This window comes from Sebastes fasciatus, chromosome 5, assembly GCF_043250625.1.
Source record: "Sebastes fasciatus isolate fSebFas1 chromosome 5, fSebFas1.pri, whole genome shotgun sequence".
In the NCBI taxonomy this organism is placed as follows: Eukaryota; Metazoa; Chordata; class Actinopteri; order Perciformes; family Sebastidae; genus Sebastes; species Sebastes fasciatus.
Genome location: NC_133799.1, coordinates 37,385,462 through 37,409,909, shown reverse-complemented (window position 1 = coordinate 37,409,909; position 24,448 = coordinate 37,385,462). Strand labels below are relative to the sequence as shown.

The following is a 24,448-nucleotide window of genomic DNA, read 5'->3' as shown; positions in this document are numbered from 1 at the left end:
ATTGATTTCCGTGGGTCCAACTTTAAGTCTTTTTTTTTGTCTGGGTTTCTAAGAATACATTTTACTGAATTTCAAAACCTTTTTGCAACTGGAACTAACCAGCTCGGCTGGAACTCGGCACCATGCAGCTGCTGGTACACAGTTCCAATATAAAATATATGTAGTACATTTCACCCAGATAAACAGACCCATCTTGTGGACAATTCACCTCATTACATTTTCTGAATAAGAGGCAGAAATGGAGCCTGGTGAAGTGACTTAATAATAATTATAAGTCGTGTTTCCACCGCAGGATCTCTCCCCCGGAACTAAGAACCTTTTGAGGAACTCTTTGCATTTCGACCGGGGTCTAAACGAAGTTCTGGAGACATTTTATCTCGAAAGAAGGCCCAGGTGGGGGGGTAGTACTTTCTGAAAGTAGCCGAACTTTGGGGTGGAGTTTGCAGGGATGATCGTCGCCAGTGGCGGCTGGTGGATTTTTTTTTGGGTAGGGCCAATCAATTTCAACAAACATCCTAGTACGATTCAATGCAAAAAAAGGTATCAAAAACGCATTACTACTTTGCAGTTACATTTTTATCATTTATTCCAACACTGACATAAGGACATCTTATTCATACAATTCAGTATGTTAATATAACATACGACAGATCATTTATAAAGGAACTTTGCTCTTCTGTCCTTCTGAGTGGCAAACCTCTCAATGACCTTCTTATTGAAGTCAGGCATGTTCCTGACAAGTTTCTTCTCCATGGAGAGCATAGCCAGAGCATTAAGGCGATCCTGTGTCATGGTGTTTCTCAGGAAGGTCTTGATCCCGCGAGAACTGACATGAGCCCTGACGAGAACAGAGAGAGACACACGTGAACGTGCGCGCGCACACCATGGGCCAAATCAGTTTGGCCCTCCCGGAAGTCTTTTTTACGGCGCTGATTGGATGAATTGTATGTCATTCATGCTTGTAATCATATATCTTTAATCAGTGATTGGCTGTACTGCTTATTAGACCCGCCTTCCTTGGGCCAAATCCATTTGGCCCCAGAAAGTGCACGTGCAGCAGAGCAGCTGAGAGGTGCACTAGCAGAGAGTTCAAGGAGGAAAGCAGATATTTGGCGCAGTTATCCTATTTTACAAATATTACGGGTATATTCCATAGGTCAAAAACACACATATTGACAATTTTTGGAATTTTTATAATTAATAATTTTATTATTTTTTTTATTTTTTTTTGGTGGCTCAAGGTGGGTGGGGCCAGGCCCCGTGGCCCTCTATTGGCCGGCCGCCACTGATCATCGCTAATTGACACGCACGGCACTGCTGCTTTAACTGTACCGCTTCATTCATAAAACAAGGAAGTACTCTAGTATCGATTTAGGACCATTTTAGGACGAGGGGGGAGCTTTTGTCTTTGTTCGATAACGTTCCAAAGCACCAATAAATAACCATCAAACACTCAGCAGATGATTCACAGTGGAGACAGACGCTCTCAAGCCGTGGGCACACTGCCCGCATGAGGCTCGCGTGACGGCAGCGTCGCGTGATGGCTGCGTGATGCACGCCTAGGGTGTTCACACTAGACGCAAGTTATCTGCCTGTCGGGAGCGTGTCTGCTGCCTGTCAGCTGTGTTTCTGCTGCTGCTTTCAGCCCTTTCTTTCTACATAGAGTTTGCCTTTTAATGGCCATTTAACTTCATGATAAATATAATTAATATTTATTTTAGACAGAGAAAGGTTCAGAAACGTGTGGTAATTAGTAAATAATAGTAATAATCCACAATTAAAACGCCGTACTGTATTCATTTATGATGCTTTCCAAGTCACTGCTTGTATCACATCACTGTCCGGCACATATTTCAGAATAAAAGCCTTGTGTTAACAAATGAAGGAATTCTGTGCAAAGAAAACCCGCTTTAGGGCTTTTATTTCAAAATGAAAGCAGGAAGTGTTGATTTAAACCCCAAACTTTATCAATTCTTGGAGCTCTCAAAGTGACTGCGTGTTCCACAGCACTGACTGCTCATATTTCAGAATAAAAGCCTCGTGTTAACAAATGAAGGGATTCTGTCTATAGAAAAAATGCCTGAGGGCTTTTATTTTGAAATGAAAGCAGGAAGTGTTGATTTAAAAACAAGTTTACTTAACTTTACTTTTTTTTCATCCCCGTAACATATTCTACAGATAAACCTCGAAACTGTAGTAAAGTCTTGCTGGTATGAAGTTAATATACAGTCACTAGATCACTTTCACTGTCTGTGACATATTCTACAGATGTCTAGACATGTAAACTGTATTATGTAGCTGATATGAAGTCCATATACTATCAATAGATCACCTTCACTGTCTGTTGCTGCTGGGACACGCAGCTGAGACGCGAGGGGCTCCCGTGTAAAATAGGCGAGCCTTCTATTCTATAAAATAGACGCGCGTCTCATGCGGGCAGTGTGTCCACTCTAACCTGTTAACATGGACGCCAAAATAAAAAACAACACGCCACGCGAGACTCACGCGAGCCTCATGCGAGCCTCATGCGGGCAGTGTGTCCACCACTTTAGTTTCATTTCATCATTACATCCAACATTCATCAGTAAATATATGCAGCAGTAAATATCGTCGCAGTGAGACTAAACCATTGTGTTTTTTAGATGAAACAGTTTACCGCTGTGACCACCAGCAGTCTTCGTCCCACGTCATGTTGCTTTTTCATACGTCAGCGGAATATTTTGCCTAATATTCGCAGGTCTTTAGACCGCGGTGGAAATGCAGACAGCAGCCGGCTGAAGGAACCTTTTAGTTCCTTGAAAAGTACTGTAGTTCCAGGGTCTAAAAGTCTCAGGAATTTTTGGTGGAAACCCGACTATAGTAATAATAATCCAATAGGGGACCTTGTGAGACACAACTGATTGTACTACTTTGTACTCAAACAGTTAGTTTTCTTTTTTTCTTTCTGTTACCAAGGTTTACATACTTGGCATGACCTAAATGATGAAGATTACGTAAATGATGACACCATAATGTTGCTTTGCCTCTCTGTGTGTGTGTGTGTGTGTGTGTGTGTGTGTGTGTGTGTGTGTGTGTGTGTGTGTGTGTTTGAAGGTTATGATGGCGGCAGCAGTGACTCCGAGTGTGAGAGCCCCACCCTGGATGAACAGGAGTGTCAGTCACCACTGATGCCCGACTTCTGGCTGATTGTCAAGATCCACCAGGACAGAGTGAAGGTCTACTCCCATTCCAGGTCAGACAGTGCTCTAAGCACCGCTGTTGATTCCTGCTATATTTCTCTAACATGTAATAATCAGCCTGTAGTCTGTGGCCCGTATTTATCAAGCATTTCAGAGGTTTCTACCGCTTCAGAGTTCTCAGAATGACTCATTTTTGCTTGTTCTTTTAGTTCTGCAAAGTCATCCTGTATTCAGCTACTATGATACACGCTGAGATCTCATCAGTGAATTCAGTTTAAACATATAGTAAAATGGTGATGGAGAAATGTCTTTTCCTTGCTGAGAGTGTGCGTACAGTATGTAGGAAGCTTCATTAAAAATCCAATGAGAGTAATTTAAAGGGCGGGTCCATTATTTTATTATTTTTTTGAGGTTTTTATATCATTCTGAAGCTTCCCAGTGGTGTTCCTTATTATTCAAATCCGAACATTCAAATTTTGGTTGAACTACGTATGTTTTAGCGTCAAAATGCTATTTTCCCAAACCCTTCTAAAACCTTTTTGTGACCCGACGTAGGTTTCTGAATGATGACGCTGCTACATATAGATTATACTGTATGCATCCTACAATTTAGTGTATTAACGCCACATGCAGTAACTCAGATGGTGGTCGGCACGCTCCAAGTTTGGAGAAGCAAACAGGAGTACCGGCACGGAAGCTAAGCGATGTACTGCTCTTAGTTCGGATCCGAAAGTCACACAATAACACAAACAAACTATATAACTGAACAATTCAGCGGAAGAGCAGCAACTCCCGAATTCTGTGAGGTCAAATTGTCAGTGAAGTGTGGTCTGGTGGCTTTGAAGACGGCGATTTAGCAGCTTCAGTTTCCCGTTGGACAGGGCTGTCTGATGGCGGGGTAAAGTGGTGAAAATATTAGAAATATATATCATACACTTACACTGATATCGATTTTTTAGGTGTCTAAAATCCGTTTTTCTGCTGCTCCCGTCCACAGCCGCTTTACGTCGCCGTCTGACAGCCCTTCCCTCTGGGGAACTGAAGCCAGACTAGAGCCACAAAAACAGTCATTTTACCTCGCAGAACACGGGAGTATACATACAACCCCACTTCAAAAAATCTAAACTAACCCTTTCAGTTATTTCCAAACTTAGCACAGCAAATTCAGCTAGTGCTAGCGTTCACATTATTCATAACCTTATTGATTAGATTACTTTGGTTACCTGTGCCACTGCTTTTCGCTAACGGCTGAGTGGGCGTTTCTATTTGAAAAAAACGGAAAAGAACGCAGATGGACCCGCCCTTTAATTCCCAGTCTAGCTTTCAGCACAATTCCCCTTGGACGGATTCTCACATGCTTGATCACAGCCGGCTACTGGATGTCTCAGGATCTGTCATATTTCTGCAGGTGCTTCACAGAAGGCAGAGAGGTCAGTGCTGAGGAGTTGGAGAAGAAAGAAGAAGAGCAGGAGCTGCCTGAATACTTACACCTGCATCAGATGGTGGTCAGGAAGATCGGGGAAATCTGTAGAATAGTCAACCAGGTAGCTACTGCAGCAGGAATACCGTACATGAATGAACATGAACACCAGTCCAGACTTCCGTCCACTCGCTTCATTTAGTTTAGTTCATATCAGATTTCAGCATTTGACTGTTACCCATAAACCCTTCCAAAGTTCTTTCCCTATAGATAGAGATAAAACCTGATTTGGTGTAAATGCCTCTATATTGCAACTAACGAACATACATCAGCACGGTCTTATATACAGTATGTGTAGTAGCTTGTGAAATGCTTCCTTTGTATGTGCGTATGTGTAGCGCATGCTGCTGCAGGACCTGCACGACAGCCATGTGTGTAACTCTCTGCTGGTGGCCGAGAGTGAGGAAGACATCTGGAAGAACGAGTCTCTCTACAGGCAGAGGCTCAACACCTCCGATGGTAAGTCAGAAGAACATCCACTATCTGTGTAGGAATGGGCATCAGAAGGATTTTATGGATACTACTACTACTCTTATCGATACTCCTTAACGGTTCGGTTCTTTGTTGATACTCGTATCGGTTCTTTTTCAAAACTAAATAATTGCTTTTTAATATACTATTTTAAAAAAGACTAAATTCAAAACAGGATTAGAATTGATTTATATTTTAAATATAACTCAGTGTTGTTTTAGAGCAGCAGCAGTAATGTTTAAACATCAAAACACTATATAGACTCTACAATCTTCCTGGAAACTAATCTAGAATGTCAATAAAATAAATGAATCAAGCTTGTGAAGAGTGAAGAACACAGACATCAATCTGTCCTCTGTCCTCCTCCCTCTGCTGATGGGATTCACTGCCTGCAGGTACCGCTAGTAAAGAGGATGGGCTGCTCTGTCTCAGCCAGCAGAATTCATCAGAACTTTTCAGATACGTGGCAAACTAAGCTAAACACCTTGACTACATACAGACAGCTTTGGTTTTAGCTTGTTTGTAAAAATTCACTATTAGCCGAGCTGCAGCGTGATAATAAATTACACCGAAACGTTAAAAAGTACCGATTAAAAGAACCGATAACACCGGAGCTTATCAATACTCCGGTCTTTAATAATTTAGCTTGTTTAATACCGGGTTTTGGTGCCCATCCCTACATCTGTGTTTGAGATTTCTGTGTGAACCTCAATACATGGTAGTGGAGGTGAAAGGAAGCTTTGAGTAAGTTGGGTGAACCTTTTCTCTGATGGGCCTCACAGCAAGAGGGTCGCAGGTTCAAACCCGGCTTGAGACCCTTCTATGTGGAGTCTGCATGTTCTCCCCGTGTTAGTGTGGGTTTTCTCCGGGTTTTCAGGTTTCCTCCCACAGTTCAAAGACATGCAGGTTCATTGTTGATTCTAAATGTCCCGTAGGTGTGAATGTGAGCGTGAATGGTTGTCTGTCTCTATGTGTCAGCCCTGAGATAGTCTGGAGACCTGTCCAGGGTGTCCTCCGCCTTCACCCAATGTCAGCTGGGATCGGCTCCAGCCCCCCCCCCCCCCGTTACAGATAATGGATGGAAGGATGGATGGATCTTCTCTGATGTCTCATATTTACATGCCCTCACCCTTGTTTGGTGTTTTTAACATTTGACCCTGACCACACAGACTACAACACGGAGGAGAGCTACCAGGCCAGAGACTACCTGGCAGCCACCATGCAGTTCATCCCTGGACACTTTGCCTGTGACGTGGTGTGGAGCACAATCATCCACATTCACCCACGCCTCAAGATGGGACCCAACATGGGGGTATCCAGGGGTGAGTGACCATGTTCCTTTATATGGGGGGAAACTAGGGCTGTCTCAACGTCACATTTTCACTACATGATTCTGACATTCACATTAATTAACCACTTGTGTTTTGTTGCTTGGCCTTGAAGGAGGTTATGTTTTCACCGGGATTGGTTTGTCTGTCTGTCTGTCTGTCTGTCTGTCTGTCTGTCTGTTAGCAGGATTACTCCAAAAGTTCGTGATGGATTTGAATAAATTTTTTTTGGAGGGGTGGGGTGTGGCACAATGAACAATCCATTAGATTTTGGTGGCGATCCCGATCATGATCCGTATTCAGGAATATTTTTAAGAATACCTATCAGCCTGAGCAATAACGACGTGTTGATGATGCGTTACCCAGCCTCCTTCTGAGAGAAGAGAGGATACGTCTGTGGATATGTGGCGAGACATCGAGGTGCAGGAGCTGCTGTCCGTCCGCGGTGAGAAAGAACAAAGTGGTAGATGACGGGATGAGAGACAACGTAGTGTAACGTTATACAGACATAACAAGGCTGCTGAATGAGAGAGGCATCCGCCGATACGTCACACGGAAACACACCGTGTTAATAACAAGCCGACCACCTCACGGTACCTCCAGCTGGGATCTGTTTTTAAAGTCAGACACCTTGGCGGAGGTCTGCGCTCTCCGAGTGCCATTCTAGTGTTAATATAGTGATGATCCTCTTCTTGAAACGAATAGATTAATTTTGCTGAATCTGTCAATATGTTTGTTTGTCTCCCTATCGTAGCGATCCAGCCCCTGCGCTCTGTGCTCAACTCTTTCTGTGTGGTCAACAGGAAGAACATGTTTGTCTACCAGGAGCGTACCACCAAATCAGTCTTCTACCTCAGGTTCGACTTTCTCCTCATTATTCAATCTTTGCTTTTTCACTTCTTCACTGGATTTCAATCTTTCTCTACTAGGGTTCATATTTCTATTCAGTGTGTTTTTCAACATTTTCGACCTCAAATTAAAGAACACACAATATCTAATAAACCCTCCTTTATATGCAAGGGCTTTGAGAGGGCTGTTACAACACAGCTCAAGTATAACCTTTACCACAGAGCTTTTGGGAACATTTTCCATCAGAAGGTAACATGTTCTTAAAGCAGCAATATGATAGAAAGGAAATTGAACTTGCTGTCAAACACAGCCTTTGTGAGTAAATGTCATTTATGGATGCCCCGAGCCAGATGGTGGAGCTTCCATATCACATTGTCAACTGCGAGGTTGGAGGGAACACTTCTGTATCCTCCCAGTCCGTGCTTACACAGTTCACAAATCATTTCACAACTTCAACAAGACTGGGCTCAGCGGGATTCATCGTGGGAGTGAGCAGTGAGAAGAGGGGGTAAAGAAAGGAAGTTAACTGAGACCATGCAGGTCTTGGTCTTAGTTAACTTCATGTGGCACTGGCATGTGTTATGTATGATGGGGCTGTTTCATAAAGCAACATTAGCAGTTATACTATTGTCTGGGTGAATACTCGATCCTGATTGGCTGCAGGATGTCCATTAATTCCTGATAATAACACCTACTAAGTAGTTCCAGTGAAACTGTTTGTTCACCGTTCTAAATGAATGCTTTGGCTACAAAACAATCTGAATGTTATTTACAGCACTGAGTGTAACATTAGTCCTTCAGTGCCTCATCCTCTGAACACCACAGGGTGGAGACTGAAACACACAAACTGCAAGAAGTCCGTTCACTGCTCCTCTGAACTTCCTGATACGTTGTATGACATCAGAGATCATCTCACATCCCGTTCACTGTTCAACTCGCTACGTCAGACTGCAGCCGACACGTGCTCTCTCATTTGTTCCTGGAACTCTTGATATTGAATTGGGGACAGTGACATGGCTGGACAGCTAGCTAGTCTTGTTGTTAAACATACGGTCAAATTATATTTGCTTTTTTTCAACCGTATGCAGTCTGATTGACTTTAAATCTTGCTAGCATAGCGTTAGCATTCTGGCTCATAGCTGAGCTAAAGGGTTCTATGAACTGAGAGGACTAGAAATATCTCCCGTTGCCAAGTCGTAGAGAAGGTTCATCTTATTTACTGGAGTAGTGAACAATGTTTCCTCTGCGTAAGAACCTTATGGGATGGTAATGGTTGTGCCAGGTGTTAACAAACCCTCAGTTGTTGCCACGGAAACAGAGTTATGGTTTGTGAAAAACTTTAGATTTGGCAAAATGCATGAAAATATAAATCAATGGTCTTTTCTTTGGCAGTGGACCATGGTATAAGTGTGATAATGCCATCGAGGTGTCCAATCAGGAAATAATGGACTTTGCAACTTCCCCTTCGTCCATTAATTCTTGATAACGGACACCTCGTCGGGCATTATCACTTACTTACAAACCTCTTTAGTAAATTGTGGCTGTTTTCAGGATATTCTCTTTCAGATGGAGATTGAGCTCAGTCCCTTAGTAGCTGAGAACAGAAGTCAAAGTCAAATTGCAGCACACATCATGTTTATCACAATTTGACATTGGCTGCAATTATTACCAACTGTAATTGTAGAACTTGTAGTATTGTACAGTATTCAGTATTTTTTTTCAAGTAGTTCTTAATAACTGACATAGCAGTTTTCATGTGGTGAAAATACTGTTTAATTACCTCCAGATTGGCAGTCTGTCCCTCTTGTATTTTCTTTAGAAGCATGTCTGTTTCGTGATATGTAAATGGCTGTAGCCTTGTAGTCAAATATCAGCTTTGTATTGTCTTTATGAAACAGCTCAATCCTGGTTAGTTAGCCCATTCAAGCCAGGCTTATCACAATAAACCCTGCTTATTTATGAAACAGCCTTCTGTATATTATAAGGGCCGTTCAGCTGGCCAAGTTTGTAGACAGCAGGAATTAATTCCCATATGAACCTGTTCTTTGTCACACTTTGACCATTTTCCTTGAGCAAACATGACACACAGTATTTAATCGTGTCATGCTGCCTTTGGCTTGTAAGATATCATCAGTCTTTGGTGAGATTTTCTGACTGAGTGCTCTAATTCACTTCTTTGGCATACCAACTTTCCAACACTTAGCACATTAGTGAGAGTGGCTTTCAGATAGAAAAGATAGAAAACACTGGGAAGGGACAAGAACGATAAGACAGATAAGGATAGGATTGTCAGTGGATGACATTTGATATAAAGTAGTAGTAGTAGTAGCAGTAGTAGTAGTAGTAGTAGTAGTAGTAGCAGTAGCGGTAGAAGTGTAGTCACAAAGACGTCAATTTCACGTGTCTTGTGTTTATCTTTCCAGACTTTGTGAAACGTCGCTAACGGGGAAATACTCCGACGTGGATGGTAACCTCCACATGACTCGCTCCATTGGGCTTGCTAGGAGTCAAGAGCCCTTGTTTCCCGAGGAACTTATGGTAAGTGAACAAGTGCACTATACACCCCTTTTGACTAGCAATGTCAATTTTCATAACTGATATTGTATATAAGCACATTTATACTGCATTCAAAAAACTGCATGGTTTTTGCCCCAAACTGCATGTGATTATCATAAAGTGGGCGTATCTGTAAAGAGGAGACTCGTGGGTACCCATAGAACTCATTTACATTCACATATCTGGAGGTCAGAAGTCAAAGGACCCCTTTAAAGATGGCCATGCCAGTTTTTCCTCGCCAAAATTTAACCTAACTTTGGAGCATTATTTAGCCTCCTTCCCGACAAGCTAGTATGACCTGGTTGGTACCAAAGGATTCCTCAGGTTTTTCTAGTTTAATAAGATACCAATATCTTCAGCTCTAAAACCTGAATCTGCTACAGCTTCTGAAAGACAATAAAAGTCAGTCAGGATCGCCCACGGGTCTAGGGGGTTAAAATGGATATAGACATTTACAGTGTTTACCTGCTTACCTTCTTATTTGCAATGATTCATGAGTGAATAACCATGAGTAGGTCAGGATTTTGGTATGCCTTGGCTAGAATGTATGATCACCTTTGTGGGTTACATGAGGATGCCAAATCCCTGCACAGAGATGAAACTGCACTGAAGCATACTAAATGAAAGCTTGTTTGTCAAAGGTCAGTCCGTAATCATTCTCAATCCAGATTAGTGGTGTGGTCAGAGTGCCGGTGCCAATTTGTTGACATCTTTGGTATCTCTTTCCTCAGGGCTCCAGGTCTTCTCTGGACGGCTCTCGGCCAGTTGGACAAGTAGACAAACACATCCTGCTGCTGGTGCATGGAGTGGGAAATGCAGGTAAGAGCTGGGAAATATGAAGAGCTGATAATGACTGCTATTTTTGATGTTAGCAAAAGTGATTCATGGTGAAATGGTGGCGTAGTAGACACACCAAAAACATGACAAAGAGTACTCAAAGGCTTACCGAGATCAGGACCCAGCAAAAAGAAGGCCACAAGAACAACATAAAAAAACAGTGAAATATCAGGACAAAAGACACAATAAAACGACAATAGGATAAACTTTCCATAAATATGTGCAAATGTTGCTATAGGACTTATTTAAATGAACAATTGCAGCTGGATCAAAACTGTTCCTGTAGCGCTGTGTTCTACACCTTGGGACCCTAAACCTCCGACCAGATGGGAGAGGCTGGAACTCACCAGACAGAGGATGAGAGTCCTCGCTGGCTATCGGCTGTAACTGCCCGGTATACAGAGACTCTAGGCTCAGCTATGACTCACCAATCATCCGACTGGACCATTTAACAATCTGACTCAGTCTATTTCTGTCCTTCAGAGGCATATTACCAAACCATGACACCAGAGAAAAGGATAAAACGGACTCAATAAAAGCACGATAAAATAACGTCATCGTTGTTTTTCCGATGTGGAAGTAGGACAGCTTCCATAAGCAGAACAGACGCTGGTGCCCCTTCTTGCATACGGCTTCACAATTTGCCTCAAAGTTCAGTGTAGCGTCAATGATAGTCCCGATGTATTTATATGATTACACATGTGCAACAGTTTGACCCTTAATGGTTGTGACTTTAGGTTCACAGGCATGTCTTCTAAAATCAATGATCATATCTTACGTTTTTGATATGTTAAGTTGCAGATATGATTCCTCACACCATTTGACAAAGTCATCAATTAAGCCTCATCCACACCAGGAACGTCAGCAGCGCGTGGCGGCTGCGTTACCTGTTGTTTTTTATTTCGGCGTCCGTGTTTACAGGTTAGAGCAGCCACACTTCCACTCCTGCGTCTTTTCTAGAGATTCTAGGTCTCGTCTATTTTTGACGCAAGCGGCGCGGTTCACAGCAACAACAGACAGGGAAAGTGATCTATTGACAGTATATTAACATCATACCAGCAACATTACTACAGTTTCAATGTCTCTATCTGTAGAAAATGTTACGGGATGAAAAAAGTAAAGACTTCTTTTTAAATCAACACTTCCTGCTTTCATTTAAAAATAGAAGCCCTCGGGCGCCTGGGTTAGCTCAGTTGGTAGAGCGGGCGTCCATGTATCAAGGCTTGGTCCTGACCGCGGCGGCCCGGGTTCGAATCCGGCCTGTGGCCCTTTCCGCATCCACTCTCTCTCTGCCCCCTTTCAAGACTCTATCCACTGTCCTCAATAAAAATGGAAAAATGCCCCCAAAAAAATAACTTTAAAAATAAAAAAAAAATAAAAAATAGAAGCCCTCGAGCGTTTTTTCTGTGGACAGAATTCCAAAACACAAGGCTTTTATTCTGGGTTGTAGAACATGTAGTGACTTGGAGAGCTCCAGGAAAGTTCGGGGTTTAAGTTGTGAATTATTACTATTATTTACAAATTACCACATGTTTCTTAACCTTTCTCTGTCTAAAATAAATATAAATGACATTTGTAATGAAATTAAATGGCCATTAAAAGGCAAACTCTATGTAGAAAGAAAGGGCTGGCAGCAGCAGAAACGCAGCTGAAACGCAGCTGAAACGCAGCTGGAGTGAACACCCGACGCGTGAATCACGCAGCCGCCACGTGACGTGACGACGCAGCCACCACGCACTTCTGACGTTCCCAGTGTGGATGAGGCGTTTTAGGGCCATGGCTGTAAAAATCCAGTTTGTGATTTCTTGCAGAAGGCATCGTTGCCTTAAGGAGAGTCAGTGGATCAGGGGGGGTGTGGAAGAAAATTTCACTCAGGTTCCAAATGAAAGAAAAGAATCTTTACTTAAGCTTCAGAAGAAGATTATGATTATGGTGGAGCATTTCAGGCAGCATGGAGAACGGACACACACACATGAGTGGTATTTGCACCTTTCTGCTCTGCATCCTAAGAGCAGGGATTTTATACACATTTGTCTGTGGGAACCAAAAGGTGAAGGGATTAACATCAGCTAATACACATCTGGTTCACAAGGCCAGAAGGCAGACTGAGTTTAAGGGGTTTCTGCTGTAATGAATAAAAAAAAAATCAAAAGGCGGAATTGTGGAACAAGATGAGTTCCCGTGATAATCAATGTAAAGGCAAGCCCAAAGGAGAGGTCACTTTCTGAATACAGGCACTTAATTCAGAATACACAGATAATATCCCAGTAAAATAAAACTTAAAGTTTAACCTGAACATTTGCTTCTGCAGGGGAAATTCATGAATAGATTTATAGACTAGCACAGGGATCTTCAAATCTATCCCAAGGCTAATTGGAAGCCAGTAAAGTCACTTTAGATCGGTAGTAATATGACTATTTTCCTTGTTCCAGTTAAAACTCTGGCAGCAGCATACTGTACAAACTGTCATTGATCTATGGACTTTTTGGGGAGACCTGAAAGCAGTACATTGCAGTAGTTAGGCTAAGCGATAATAAAAGCATACAGAAGCTTCTCTGTATCGCAAGGAGAAGGAAGAGGCCTATTTTAGTTTTAGTTTTAGTTTGTTAGCCTCAGTGTTTTACTGATTGAAACACATTGATGCATTGTTCAAGTCTACAAAGAGGGCTCAGATGATCAAGATCATCAACCATATAGAGTTAAGTGTCCTCGGCATAGCAAAAATCTTGTACTTGGGAAGGCCAGAACACACCAAAGAACAACACAATTAACGAATATGTAGGATATTACTACTGCCATTCATGTAATATTACGTCACAACGGCTGCTGTATTAGCCGTGTGGTTACTACGTGTTTATTTGCATATAGAGCGGAGAAGTGAGATCCGATCACAAGTGGCCAATGAAGACGCATGTGGAAACGCATGTTAATACCAGGTGTGAACAGGGCCTATCTCTTGTGTGTCGATGAGTAGATGAGGAGAAGCTAGTTGTTGAGGTCGAGAAATATCCCGAGCTATACGGCCCACAATGGGGGAAACAAAAGACATTGCCTGGATAGCCATAACTCTGGAGATTGTGGCACTTGATGCGCGTCATATGACGCGCCATTGCGCTGTGGCTTTAGCGGTAACTAAAACTGAGAAGTAGTGGATCCGAAATGTTTCTATTTTTGAGCCGTGCCTGAAGGTCCTCCTTTTAGTCACAAACTGAAGCTAGTTGAGTCCAACAGTTTTGTATAAAGTCTACACACTCAGTCTGCAAAGAATGACGTTAAAAGCACAAAGCTGATCAGCCAGCAGGCAGGAAAAAACCTTTTCAAAGATAATGAGATATACAGTAGTTGCAACGGGAAGTGCATTCATTACTGTGCTTAACTGGGTTTTGTCAATCGTACTGAAGATTTGTCATAATATCCACTGATTGTTTCCTCATTGTTCCCACACTAAGTTGCATCTTAGTACGTCTCATTTACCGTACAAGGAGGACCATGATGATCCATCATGCAATTTGGTTTCCTTTAAAATCTGCATTACAGTCTCACAGCCGCTTGCACGACTATAGAATCTCTTGTTTATTAATCACTGAGGGGGAAATTGGGGTGTTGGCAGTAGCATAGATAAAATACAGCTTTATGAAGATGAAATACTTCTGTACTTACCGTAGCTCTGCATGTGATTAACTCACAAATTGACATTTCAAAGTGGTATTTACACGGCCTCCCTCTATCTGTAGATAATTTGTGAACAAACATTACTCTCTAAGACTGTAGAAGAGGGAGAAAGAAGAGTGAGGCAGATCATGCATGAATGGCAAAGCAGTTCTCAATAACTCCCTAAATGCCTTCGACTAATCGTGTTGCTTGTGGTGTTATTGGATGAGGCATTTTTGAGCTGGATGGCAGTCAACACAAATGAAGGCCTGAAGCAGCACTCGGTGCTCCTCAGTGGAACAAGCTGTGGACTGATGTTGCTCCACTGCACTGACAGCACGATGACGAGGGGGGGGCGGAAAACAGAGAGAGTTGGTGACAGTTTTGCTAACATCCTCTGCTGCACTTGTGTTGTCGGCGAGCGTGGCATTTGTCACCTGTTTCTCTAGACATCGTTTGTGAAAAGCAAGATCCTGCAAAGGAGGGGTGTGAGTACCAGATTAGATTCAAATTACATACTAGGGATGTCACCATACCGGAAATCTAGTAGTCGATACCAATACCAGTGAATTTCCACGATTCTCGCTACCTAATTCGATACCATGGTAAAAAAAAAATAAATAAAAGGAAAATGATGAGACTTTATTCCTCAGGTATAGCTCGATGACTGTAGGAAAACAGCAAAGGCTGAACACGCACACACACACTCTCTCTCTAAATATCCTCAGATTGAAGCATTAGTTTAAATTCACTGACATGGTGACAGACCATTGGACCATTAAATATTTATTTAAAATGCTAATGTTATATTTTGATGACAATAAAAAAATAAAAATACACCACTTTTCAGAGATTTAGCAATAAACAACAAAAGATAGAAATTTATTTCAGTTCAGTTTTTTCCCCCACGAGTGAATCCTCTTCTAGAAGAAATCCATAAAGGATCTCTGAAAAAGGAGACAAACCCAACATCTCCACACTGTTGCATGGTGCTGTTGTTTGTGCGTGTGCGTGTGCGTGTGCGTGTGCGTGTGCGTGTGTCAAACTCAGACACAGAGAGCAGAGGACAGAAGCATTCAGAGAGTTTCTCGCCAAACAGAAAATCTGCCCGCATTTGGTGCTTTGCGGGTGTTAATTTGGGACCCTGATTACAGGCATCGTACGGTACCTTCGGTACTGTAGAAAAAGAGTACTGTCACGTTTTTAGAATTTTGGCAGCAACTTGTTACCGAATTATCGGTTCTCGTGACATCCCTATTAGATACAAGTATGCAGTTTGTCCAAGTCATTTCAGTTACGTGTGCTATTCTTTTGATTAACTGAGATAAATGTAAAATAATACTGCACTGCCAATATCAATGTTTTAGAGTTTAAAGGATGATGATGACAAAAACCAACAATGTGGTAGTTCTTCTCTTTATACTGTCTGACTACCCTACCGTCTGTGGCTCTCCAAGCCCCTTAGGTTCGGACTGAAGAGGTAAATCTTTACAAACACCTCACAGATACATAGGCTGTGTCCGAAATCATTCACTCATTCACTACTCCCTACTAGGGATGCAACGGTACCAGAAATCTAGTAGTCGATACCAATACCAGTGAATTTACACGATTCTCGATACCAATTCGATACCACGGTAAAAAAAACAGAAAAAACAATAAATCCCATGTAATTCAACACGCACTCCTTTATTCAAACATTTGAACATTACAAAAAACAGGAGTATTTAAAACCAACTATATTGTCTGGATGTCTTTGAGGTGTTTTGCTAAATTGGAAGTATTTCCTCCTTTGGAAAGAAAAGTAGGACGACACCGTTACTGCAACGCATACTGCTTTTTGCGAATCTATTATTACTCCTTGTAAATCCGCCTCCAACGCAAAGTACTTCCATACCCGACTCTTGCTATTTGTTTTCTCAACGAGTTGAGGCGGAGGTGGAGCTGCAGCAGCTGCCATCTTTCACGTCTCGTGTTGTTCTTTTTTTCTGTGCTGTTACGGCGTTCTTCTTTTTCCTTCATTGCGAGGCAGATGAGAACACTTGTAAGCGTATACTGCCCCCATTAGATCTGGAAGAATCGCATCTCCAGCACCTCCGCTCTGGTACCAAATGACCATTACAGGCATCGTTCGGTACCTTCGGTAACGAAGAAAACGAGTTCCGTCACATTTTTTAAATTTTGGTACCGAGTTGGTACCGAAGTATCGGTTCTCGTGACATCCCTAGTCCCTGCTCACTATCTGGGGAGTTCTATGTGGAGGATTATATAGTGAGCTCATGGGCAAAATTAAAAAGCACTTACTCGGGTCAATCTGAGCCGTTAATTACTACATCACTGTCACACAATTAAAACGTGCAAGACCAACGTCGGCTGATGGACCATCCATACTAAATACAGACATGCATTTTTGTGATAAATACATGTTGTTAGCTATTTTGTTGAGTTGCCTCTTAGCGAAATGTTCTGAGTGAATTTAAGCAGTGATGCAGCTTACACTGTATGTCTAGGGCTTTTATGGAGAAAGATAAAAACAGAAGAAGTAAAACATTATGCGCTGCCATTGCCGCCACCAACAACACAATGAAGACAGTGGGGATGTCACAATACCAGAGATTTAGTAGTCGGTACCAGTACTAGTGCATTTCCACAATTCTCGATACCCAATTTGGTACCACGGCAAAAACAAAACAATAAACACTTAGAGCTAGTGTTAGGAAGTTAAACGGGTCATAATTTCTCTATATTATCTTTTTTATATTAATGTGAAGACATCTCCTTCAAACGACAGATTTTTGACTGAGTTTCACCGGAAATTGAAAATTTACAAGAACATCACAGTAATGTTACAATTTACCCTCCTTCTATCTAATACTAATTTTTACTGATAGAGCTTGAACACATCACATGAAACTCAATGGAACCTCCGTTTATATTAGCTGTTAGCTCCGTTATTTAGCCAAACAGGACTGTGCTGCCCACATGCTGCTAACAGCTAACGTGAAGTAGTTCTCGTCCTGCCGATTTCAACGCAGATTTGTTGTTCACCATGTGGCATTATCAAGGAAAAAATAAGGTGTGTCCCCTGGATGCATAGATAGTGAATTTAATGCGTCCTTTTGGCATCCAGACAGCACAAAAAAGGGTTCAAAGTAAATAAGGTCAGCTAATTATTCAGAAAATATCTTGTTATGGTCCGTGGTCCTTCCAGTCAGTCATCATAGTCTACTCTCTCCATACAGTAAATAGTCATTGTCAGTTCCTGTGTGCACTGATCACTCCAGTCACAATCACAAGAAGGGTCATTACCATGACAACAAGTTGCCACTGGAAATCACTGATATGCTGATATGAACAATATTGCTAGTTGCAAGATGACGAACTCGAGGTTTGCAAAGAAAAGGGAAGTTGATGAGAATAGAAAATTGAGTGAGGAACAGCTATTCCTTCTCCTGCAGTCGAGCACTAAACCTACAGTATGTGCTCGTACAGCAGCTGCTCGACCAATGAACACCTGGATCAGTAACATCTGCGCTCTGCCCAGGCTCAAGGCTCTGGTTACAGTCAAGCCCTCATGCTGTCTTGAAAAGTGTGTAGTTTTAGTTAAATTGTATGATAGGCTGTTGAATGTTTTACGTTTTGTTATATTATTGACAATTTATGAGTTTATGTTGCTTTGCTTTGCTGCCGTTGACCTCAACCTGATATACATTTCATATGTGGGCCTTTAATAAAACTAGTTTGAGTCCTCCTTTTGTTCAGATTTGCTGGACAGGCTGCTGTTGCTCCTGTGGCTGCCTTGATGGCACTGTTGCACTGGGAATATCTTCCTGTTTCAGACAGGCTAGGATTACATCAGCACTTTCTCAAAAGCACAACTCATTAAAATCCTCGTCTGCTCCCTCCGCTCACTGTGCTATGAACTCGCTGTCTTCATTTTGTAACACCACCATCCTTGACATGTGAATGTGTGTGTTTTTGTAAAATACACCATCAAGGTCTCTTGTCAGCAGAAGAAAAAATTGAAGTTGAATACACAGCACTTGATATGTTAACCCCTCTGAAGCATTAATAAGTCAAATACGTAATCCTTACATTGTGCACAGTGGTAAGAACATTTAAGGAGTTGTTTCATAATTGAGCATTGACGATCACTCTTGACCTTGAGGAGGAAATGAAGCTCCATTTGTTAACTTTTTTCCGGAGCTTTCTCTGGTTGGAGTTTGCTCTGTTGAAGTGGACATAGGTTCGTCGTCATATTTGAGTCATGTCATGACAACAAATGAGCTGTCTCCATAACAAAGAGAAAACTCCGCTAAGGAAGGCTATAAGATGCAGTTGAAAGCTCTATACAATACTAAGGAGTGGACCTTGAGTTTTTTCATGAATTTATTTTTTGACTTAAAGGACTAGTGTGTAACAATCACGGGGATCTATTGGCAGAAATGGAATATAATATTAAATATGTTTTCTTCAGTGTATAGTCACCTGATAATAAGAATGGTGGTGTTTCCGTTACCTTAGATTGAGCCCTTCATATCTACATAGGGAGCAGGTCCTCCACATGGAGTCTGCCATGTTGCACCGTCATGTTTCTACAGTAGCCCAGAGCGGACAAACCAAACTCTGTTAACTTTTCCTGATGGAGTCAGAGTCGATAACGTTACCTGCTCCCATCACCGCCGCTCTCTCTCTCTTGCTTCACCACTCACACTTCCCACCTACACACACACTACACACTGGCTCTGCTCCAGATGGCTCTAGAGAGGACCATTCACGTTTACGCGTCCTCACCTCACCACTAGATACCGCCAGATCCTACACACTGGACCTTTAAATTGACCAGCCTGTGTGTATGGACTCATCTTGACCTACAGACTCAACTTTGGCCTGATGGAATAACACCTTTTTCAGCATCTGCCCAAAATGCATTTGAATGGTGGGGAATGTCAGAATTCCTATGATAAGCCATAATAAAAGCATCACACTTGAAACTAAAGGCAGAAGTTTGAAAAAACTTAACTGTACTTACTGGCTTTTTTCCTGAAATTTTCAACTGCACCATTGAATACAGACCAACTGCCATGATGTGACCATCTACCATCTCACACCTTTGCACATCTGGCCAGCTGCTCCGTAAAGTGGATTGTATATTTCTGATCGTGCCACTGGGGAAGAGTGTTTCTGATGCTGTTAGATGATCCAACAAGCACTTTGTTTGAAACATACTAAGACATTTAATAACCAAAATGCCATCACATTTGTAATACGCTAGCCGGAACATTTGTGTACGTGCAGCATGAGTGTGATACAGAGATGTTTATTCACTTTTTGTTCAGGTCCAGAGATCACAGACGAGCTGGTCAAGGTGCTGCGCAAGCGCCTGGATGAGACCACCTTGGACATCATCACCGTCATGCTTGTCAGGAACTGCAAGCTGACACCAGCTGATGTAGAGGTAAATTGCTCGTTGACTCATTTTTGTAGAAGAAATTGGGGGGGTAAAAGCACTTTAAATGTTTCAAAACAATCTTTGTGTTATTTGTGGCTGGTCTGTAGTTGTGTGAACATGAACCTGTGTACACTTCCAGAATAATGAGTTTTATTCCCACCGGGACAACTAGGAAACATTTGCTGCTGAAAATGTCTTTGGATAAAAGCCTTCACAAAATGTTGTGTGGTCAGTTCATCCAGCCATCAGGATCTCCAGCCACTGAAGTGATGACCTTCAGCCTCCCCCAGTACTGTCTTCCCTGGCTGCCCGCTGTGGCTCACTACCTCAGGCAGAACCTCCTCATCTTCCTGCATGTACCCAAGTACACCGACAGCAACACAGCGCACCACTTCAAGGTACAATCAAGACCAACTTAATGTTATTAATAGGTCTGGCAATAAATTCAAATATTTAATTGTGATTAAGCTCATGATTGTCAATAGTTAATCACAATTAATTGCAAATTAATCACATCTGTTCAAAATGTACCTTAAAGGGAGATTTGTCAAGTATTTAATACTCTTATCAACATGGGAGTGGACAAATATGCTGCTTTATGCAAATGTATGTATTTATTATTGGAAATCAATTAACAACTAGGGATGCACCGATACCAGTATCGGGTATCGGGTCCGATACTGTCCTCATGTACTCGCAAAGCGGCTCCGATACCACGGCACCGATACCACTTTACAGCAGCGTGACGTTAACCTCTCGTCACCATCTTTCGGGTCCTCAAGCTCCACCTCCCCGACGGTGCGGGCGTGACGGGCCGGTGGTGCGTCCGAGCCCGCTGGGCCGTGATCCCACCTCAGCCGGCACGCGCCGGCCCTGACTTTCATTGCACCGCAGGGTTTTGCTTGCACCCTCTGACTCGCACGTGCGTTAGACTCCTTGGTCTGTGTTTCAAGACGGGTCGGGTGGGTTGCCGACAACGCCACAGACCCCTGGCGCCTTTTACTTGGGCGGCACGACGCGATTGGGGCGCACTGAGGACAATCCGCCCCGGTAGGCAATCGCACCGGGAGCAGGGAGCCCCGTCACGGTGCGGCGAGGTCCGGGCGGGGAGCGCTGTAAAGCTGCGGTCGCAAGCCACCGTCGCCCCGAGCCTTTCCAAGCCGACCTAGAGCCGGTGGTGGCACACCGCCTCGTATGCGGGACTCTCCACCCTGCTGTGTGTCGCTCACACCCTCCAGCTGGCTGTTAACGAGGGACTTTTGGCTCGTATCGGTACTCGGTATAGGTAAGTACCCAAAAAAATGGTATCGGTGCATCCCTATTAACAACACAAAACAATGACAGATATTGTCCAGAAACCCTCACAAGTACTGCATTTAGCATAAAACAATATGCTCCAATCATAACATGGCAAACTGCAGCCCAACAGGCAACAACAGCTGTCAGTGTGTCAGTGGGGTCAGTATTCATTGAACATCACTGTAGGCTACACCAACGTAACTTAAACATCAACCTCCATTGCAGCCAGCTGTCAGGGGAGCGCTCCTCATACAGCAATAATGACCGAACCTCACTGTAGCAAAAAGGTTCCGCTGTGGAAATGTTAGCCAGATCCTTTTAGACATAGCCTATATTCGTACGTGTATGTTCTTAATTATATTAACGTTAACAAAAAATATTTCATTAAAACATAAATGATTATTATATTTATCTCAACATTATTAAATTAACTAAACGGTATAACTGACTCTGCTACAGGCTCTTTTTTTTTTTTTTTTTTAAGGAGACCGGGTTGCCCCCCCCCCCGTTAAGAAAAAGAAAAACTGAAGTTGTGGTTTTATGTGCTAAGCTATGAGCTAATGTCCTCAGTAGTCGTGTTTCCATTTAGTATATGCACATTTTGAAGTATCCCATTAGAAAAGCTGTATGGAAATGACAACATTTGATAAAACTTCCTCAACTGTGAAAAACTAAAAGTTTTTACGCTCGCTTGAAGTGTTTTTTTTTATTGAGACAAATAATATATACAACATATAACATATACATTTGATACATACATATCTGGGGATCGTGTCAAATGGCCAAAGCTCCCCCTGGACACCGATCTACATGCACCATGGGATTGACATGTCATGAACTGATCAATCCCCAAACAAATACCATAACATATACACATATAGGATAACCCACCTACCTACCCAGTTTACCTCCCCTACCTAGGCATTAGGCACCACTAAAGTGATTTTTGTTAAATAAAGAAAGAACATTCAGCAGCAATCTAATCATCACAAGAGGATTTGTGATAGCTTGAACTCAAAACATAATCCTAGAAACTATTGCTAGCAGTAGTGAAAAAGTCTGGGTGATAAAAAACCAAAGTAACCAAAGTATATGACTTTTTTTAACTCCTCCAACTATTTTGAATGAGTTGTTGACTTGTAAAAATAAGTCATTGCCTCATTGCAAATCAAAAGTGCTTCCCTGAACCGATAGATGACAGTTTGACATACTGTATGCGCTACAAACAGCTCTGTTTAACGCGATCTGGATTAAGAATGAATAAATGGGAGATATGGGAGGCTCCCAGCTCTGCAAAACTGTGGCAGAGACTAAAATCATTTTGACAAGTCTCATTGTGATGTATGAAATAAATGCTGACTTGTGTGGTTTGAGCTTCCTGGGGCTGATTTGCTCTCCTGTTCTGTCTGCAGCACTACTTTCATCTGAGCAGCGACTTGGCTGACGGTGATATCTACCTCTACAATAAACCTGGAGGCCAGGGGACGGGAGGCAAAGGTAATCACATCCCCCACTGGGCCTCAGTCCTCCTCTCTCTCTCTCTCTCTCTCTCTTGTTGTGTGTCTCTCTCTCTCTCTCTCTCTCTGTCTGTGTGTGTGTGTGTGTGTGTGTGTACATTTAGAAAGACAGATATCACCATAGTGAATCAATGTTCTATTACTGTATTGGCTCAAATACAAGATTAACCTGATTATTAGACGACAACCCCAACCCTATTTGCAATACCTGTCTTTGGACTTAGACTTCTGCAAGATAAGAAACACTTGGTCACAGATTCTACATCCATGTTAGTGCTGAAATGATTAGTCAATGAATAACCTGTATACATACTGTGAATATGCTCAGGGACCCCACAAACTGCTGCTACACTACTTATACTTTACTCTCATTTATATTTTAGGGCTGCCCCCTTTTAGTCGATTAGTCTTCTAATCTGTCGTTCTCTGTTAGTCGACTAAGATTTCTTTAGTGAATTAGTCATTTTTTATACTGTTTCATGCTGAATGACCTATTTCCAAGAAACTTGTGAGCACATCTCTGGTAAACACAAGTTTTAAAGTGGTGCGTTTGTGTGATTCTTTGTGGAGAAACTCAGTTTCACAGATCTGTCGATTAAATCAACTAAGCCACTGGTTCTCAAACTATGGTACACGTACCACTGATGGTACGCGTGCTCTCTCTAGTGGTACGCAGAGGAATCTCTGACTATTGATTCCTCATATTGAAGCTTTCCCACAGTTACCCATGCAGAATGACGTGGCGCTACTAAACCTGAGGGGGTGCATCCTGTTTTTCCCTGATAAAGCGACACTGTGAACAACAACTCTGTGTTGAAATCAGCAGGAGGAGAGTTAGTAGCAACCGTTAGCAGCACAGTCCTGACTGGATAGAAAACAGAGATACGAACGTTAACGGAGGGGCCATTGAGATATTATTATGAGGCGTTTAAAGTCGACTCAGGAAAAATGAAGGTAAATTCGGGCGAAGGTAAATTACAACGTTATCATGATGTGTTCAAATGTAATCTCGTAAAATGTAGTTTTGGCGAGAAACTTGAATAAATCCAGTTGTTTGAAGGAGATCTTTTCACATCAATATAAAATATATATTAAAGAGAGAATTCTGACCTGTTTAACTTCCTTATACTAGCCCTGAGCAGCTTGCCAAGATTCTTTTAATCAAAGCAAATATTTAAATAATCATAATCATTTGCATTGTGTGTTTTTATGCAAAGAACCACTATAGATGATAATAACAAAGTACAGTACAGTACAGTACTGTGTCCAGTAGGCTACCCTCCCTGCTTTTTGGACCTGCAGTGCATGTTTTTATATTGTGGCATGCTGGGGGATTCTCCGTTTTGTTAAGTTTTGTTAATGGAAACATTACTACCCAAAACAGTCAGTCCTGTACGGTTCATTTAATGTACTCCTGCAGATAATGTCATTTTCTTAATAATCTGCTGTTTGGAGGGATTTTCAGTATAATAAATGCTGAAAAATAAGTGCGCAGTATGTTTTCTATAAATTAATGTAGTGATAAAATAGAGGTTACATCTGACAGAATTTGTTTGGCCCCCGGCAACAATCTGGGTTTCTCATGTGGCCCCCCAGGAAAAATAATTACCCACCCCTGGTCATAATGGTGGTACTGGGAGAGTCAGATATTTTCTGAGATGGTACGTGGTGTTAAAAGTTTGAGAACTACTGAACTAAGCGATTAGTTGTCAAAATCGTATGAGTCTTTTATAACACAGCCAAGTTTCGTTGTCCTGTGTGTTGCACTACATGTTTGCACTTTGTTTCGTGTCTTATTTTTGTACCTTGCACCTAACATGTAGTCTGAA

The 24,448-nt window shown here is 42.2% G+C and overlaps 1 protein-coding gene across 1 annotated transcript in view; it reads left to right on the top strand.

Annotated features, from left to right (window-relative positions):
* Nucleotides 1–24,448, top strand: part of szt2 (SZT2 subunit of KICSTOR complex) — a 151,860-nt gene that overhangs the window by 59,683 nt on the left and 67,729 nt on the right. Inside the window, exons 42-51 of the mRNA XM_074636837.1 lie at nt 3,094–3,232; nt 4,588–4,723; nt 4,998–5,118; nt 6,300–6,452; nt 7,213–7,315; nt 9,731–9,845; nt 10,595–10,682; nt 19,691–19,809; nt 20,037–20,201; nt 22,515–22,599. Of these exons, the coding sequence (XP_074492938.1) occupies nt 3,094–3,232; nt 4,588–4,723; nt 4,998–5,118; nt 6,300–6,452; nt 7,213–7,315; nt 9,731–9,845; nt 10,595–10,682; nt 19,691–19,809; nt 20,037–20,201; nt 22,515–22,599 (1,224 nt within the window). The remainder of the gene's footprint in view (nt 1–3,093; nt 3,233–4,587; nt 4,724–4,997; nt 5,119–6,299; nt 6,453–7,212; nt 7,316–9,730; nt 9,846–10,594; nt 10,683–19,690; nt 19,810–20,036; nt 20,202–22,514; nt 22,600–24,448) is intronic.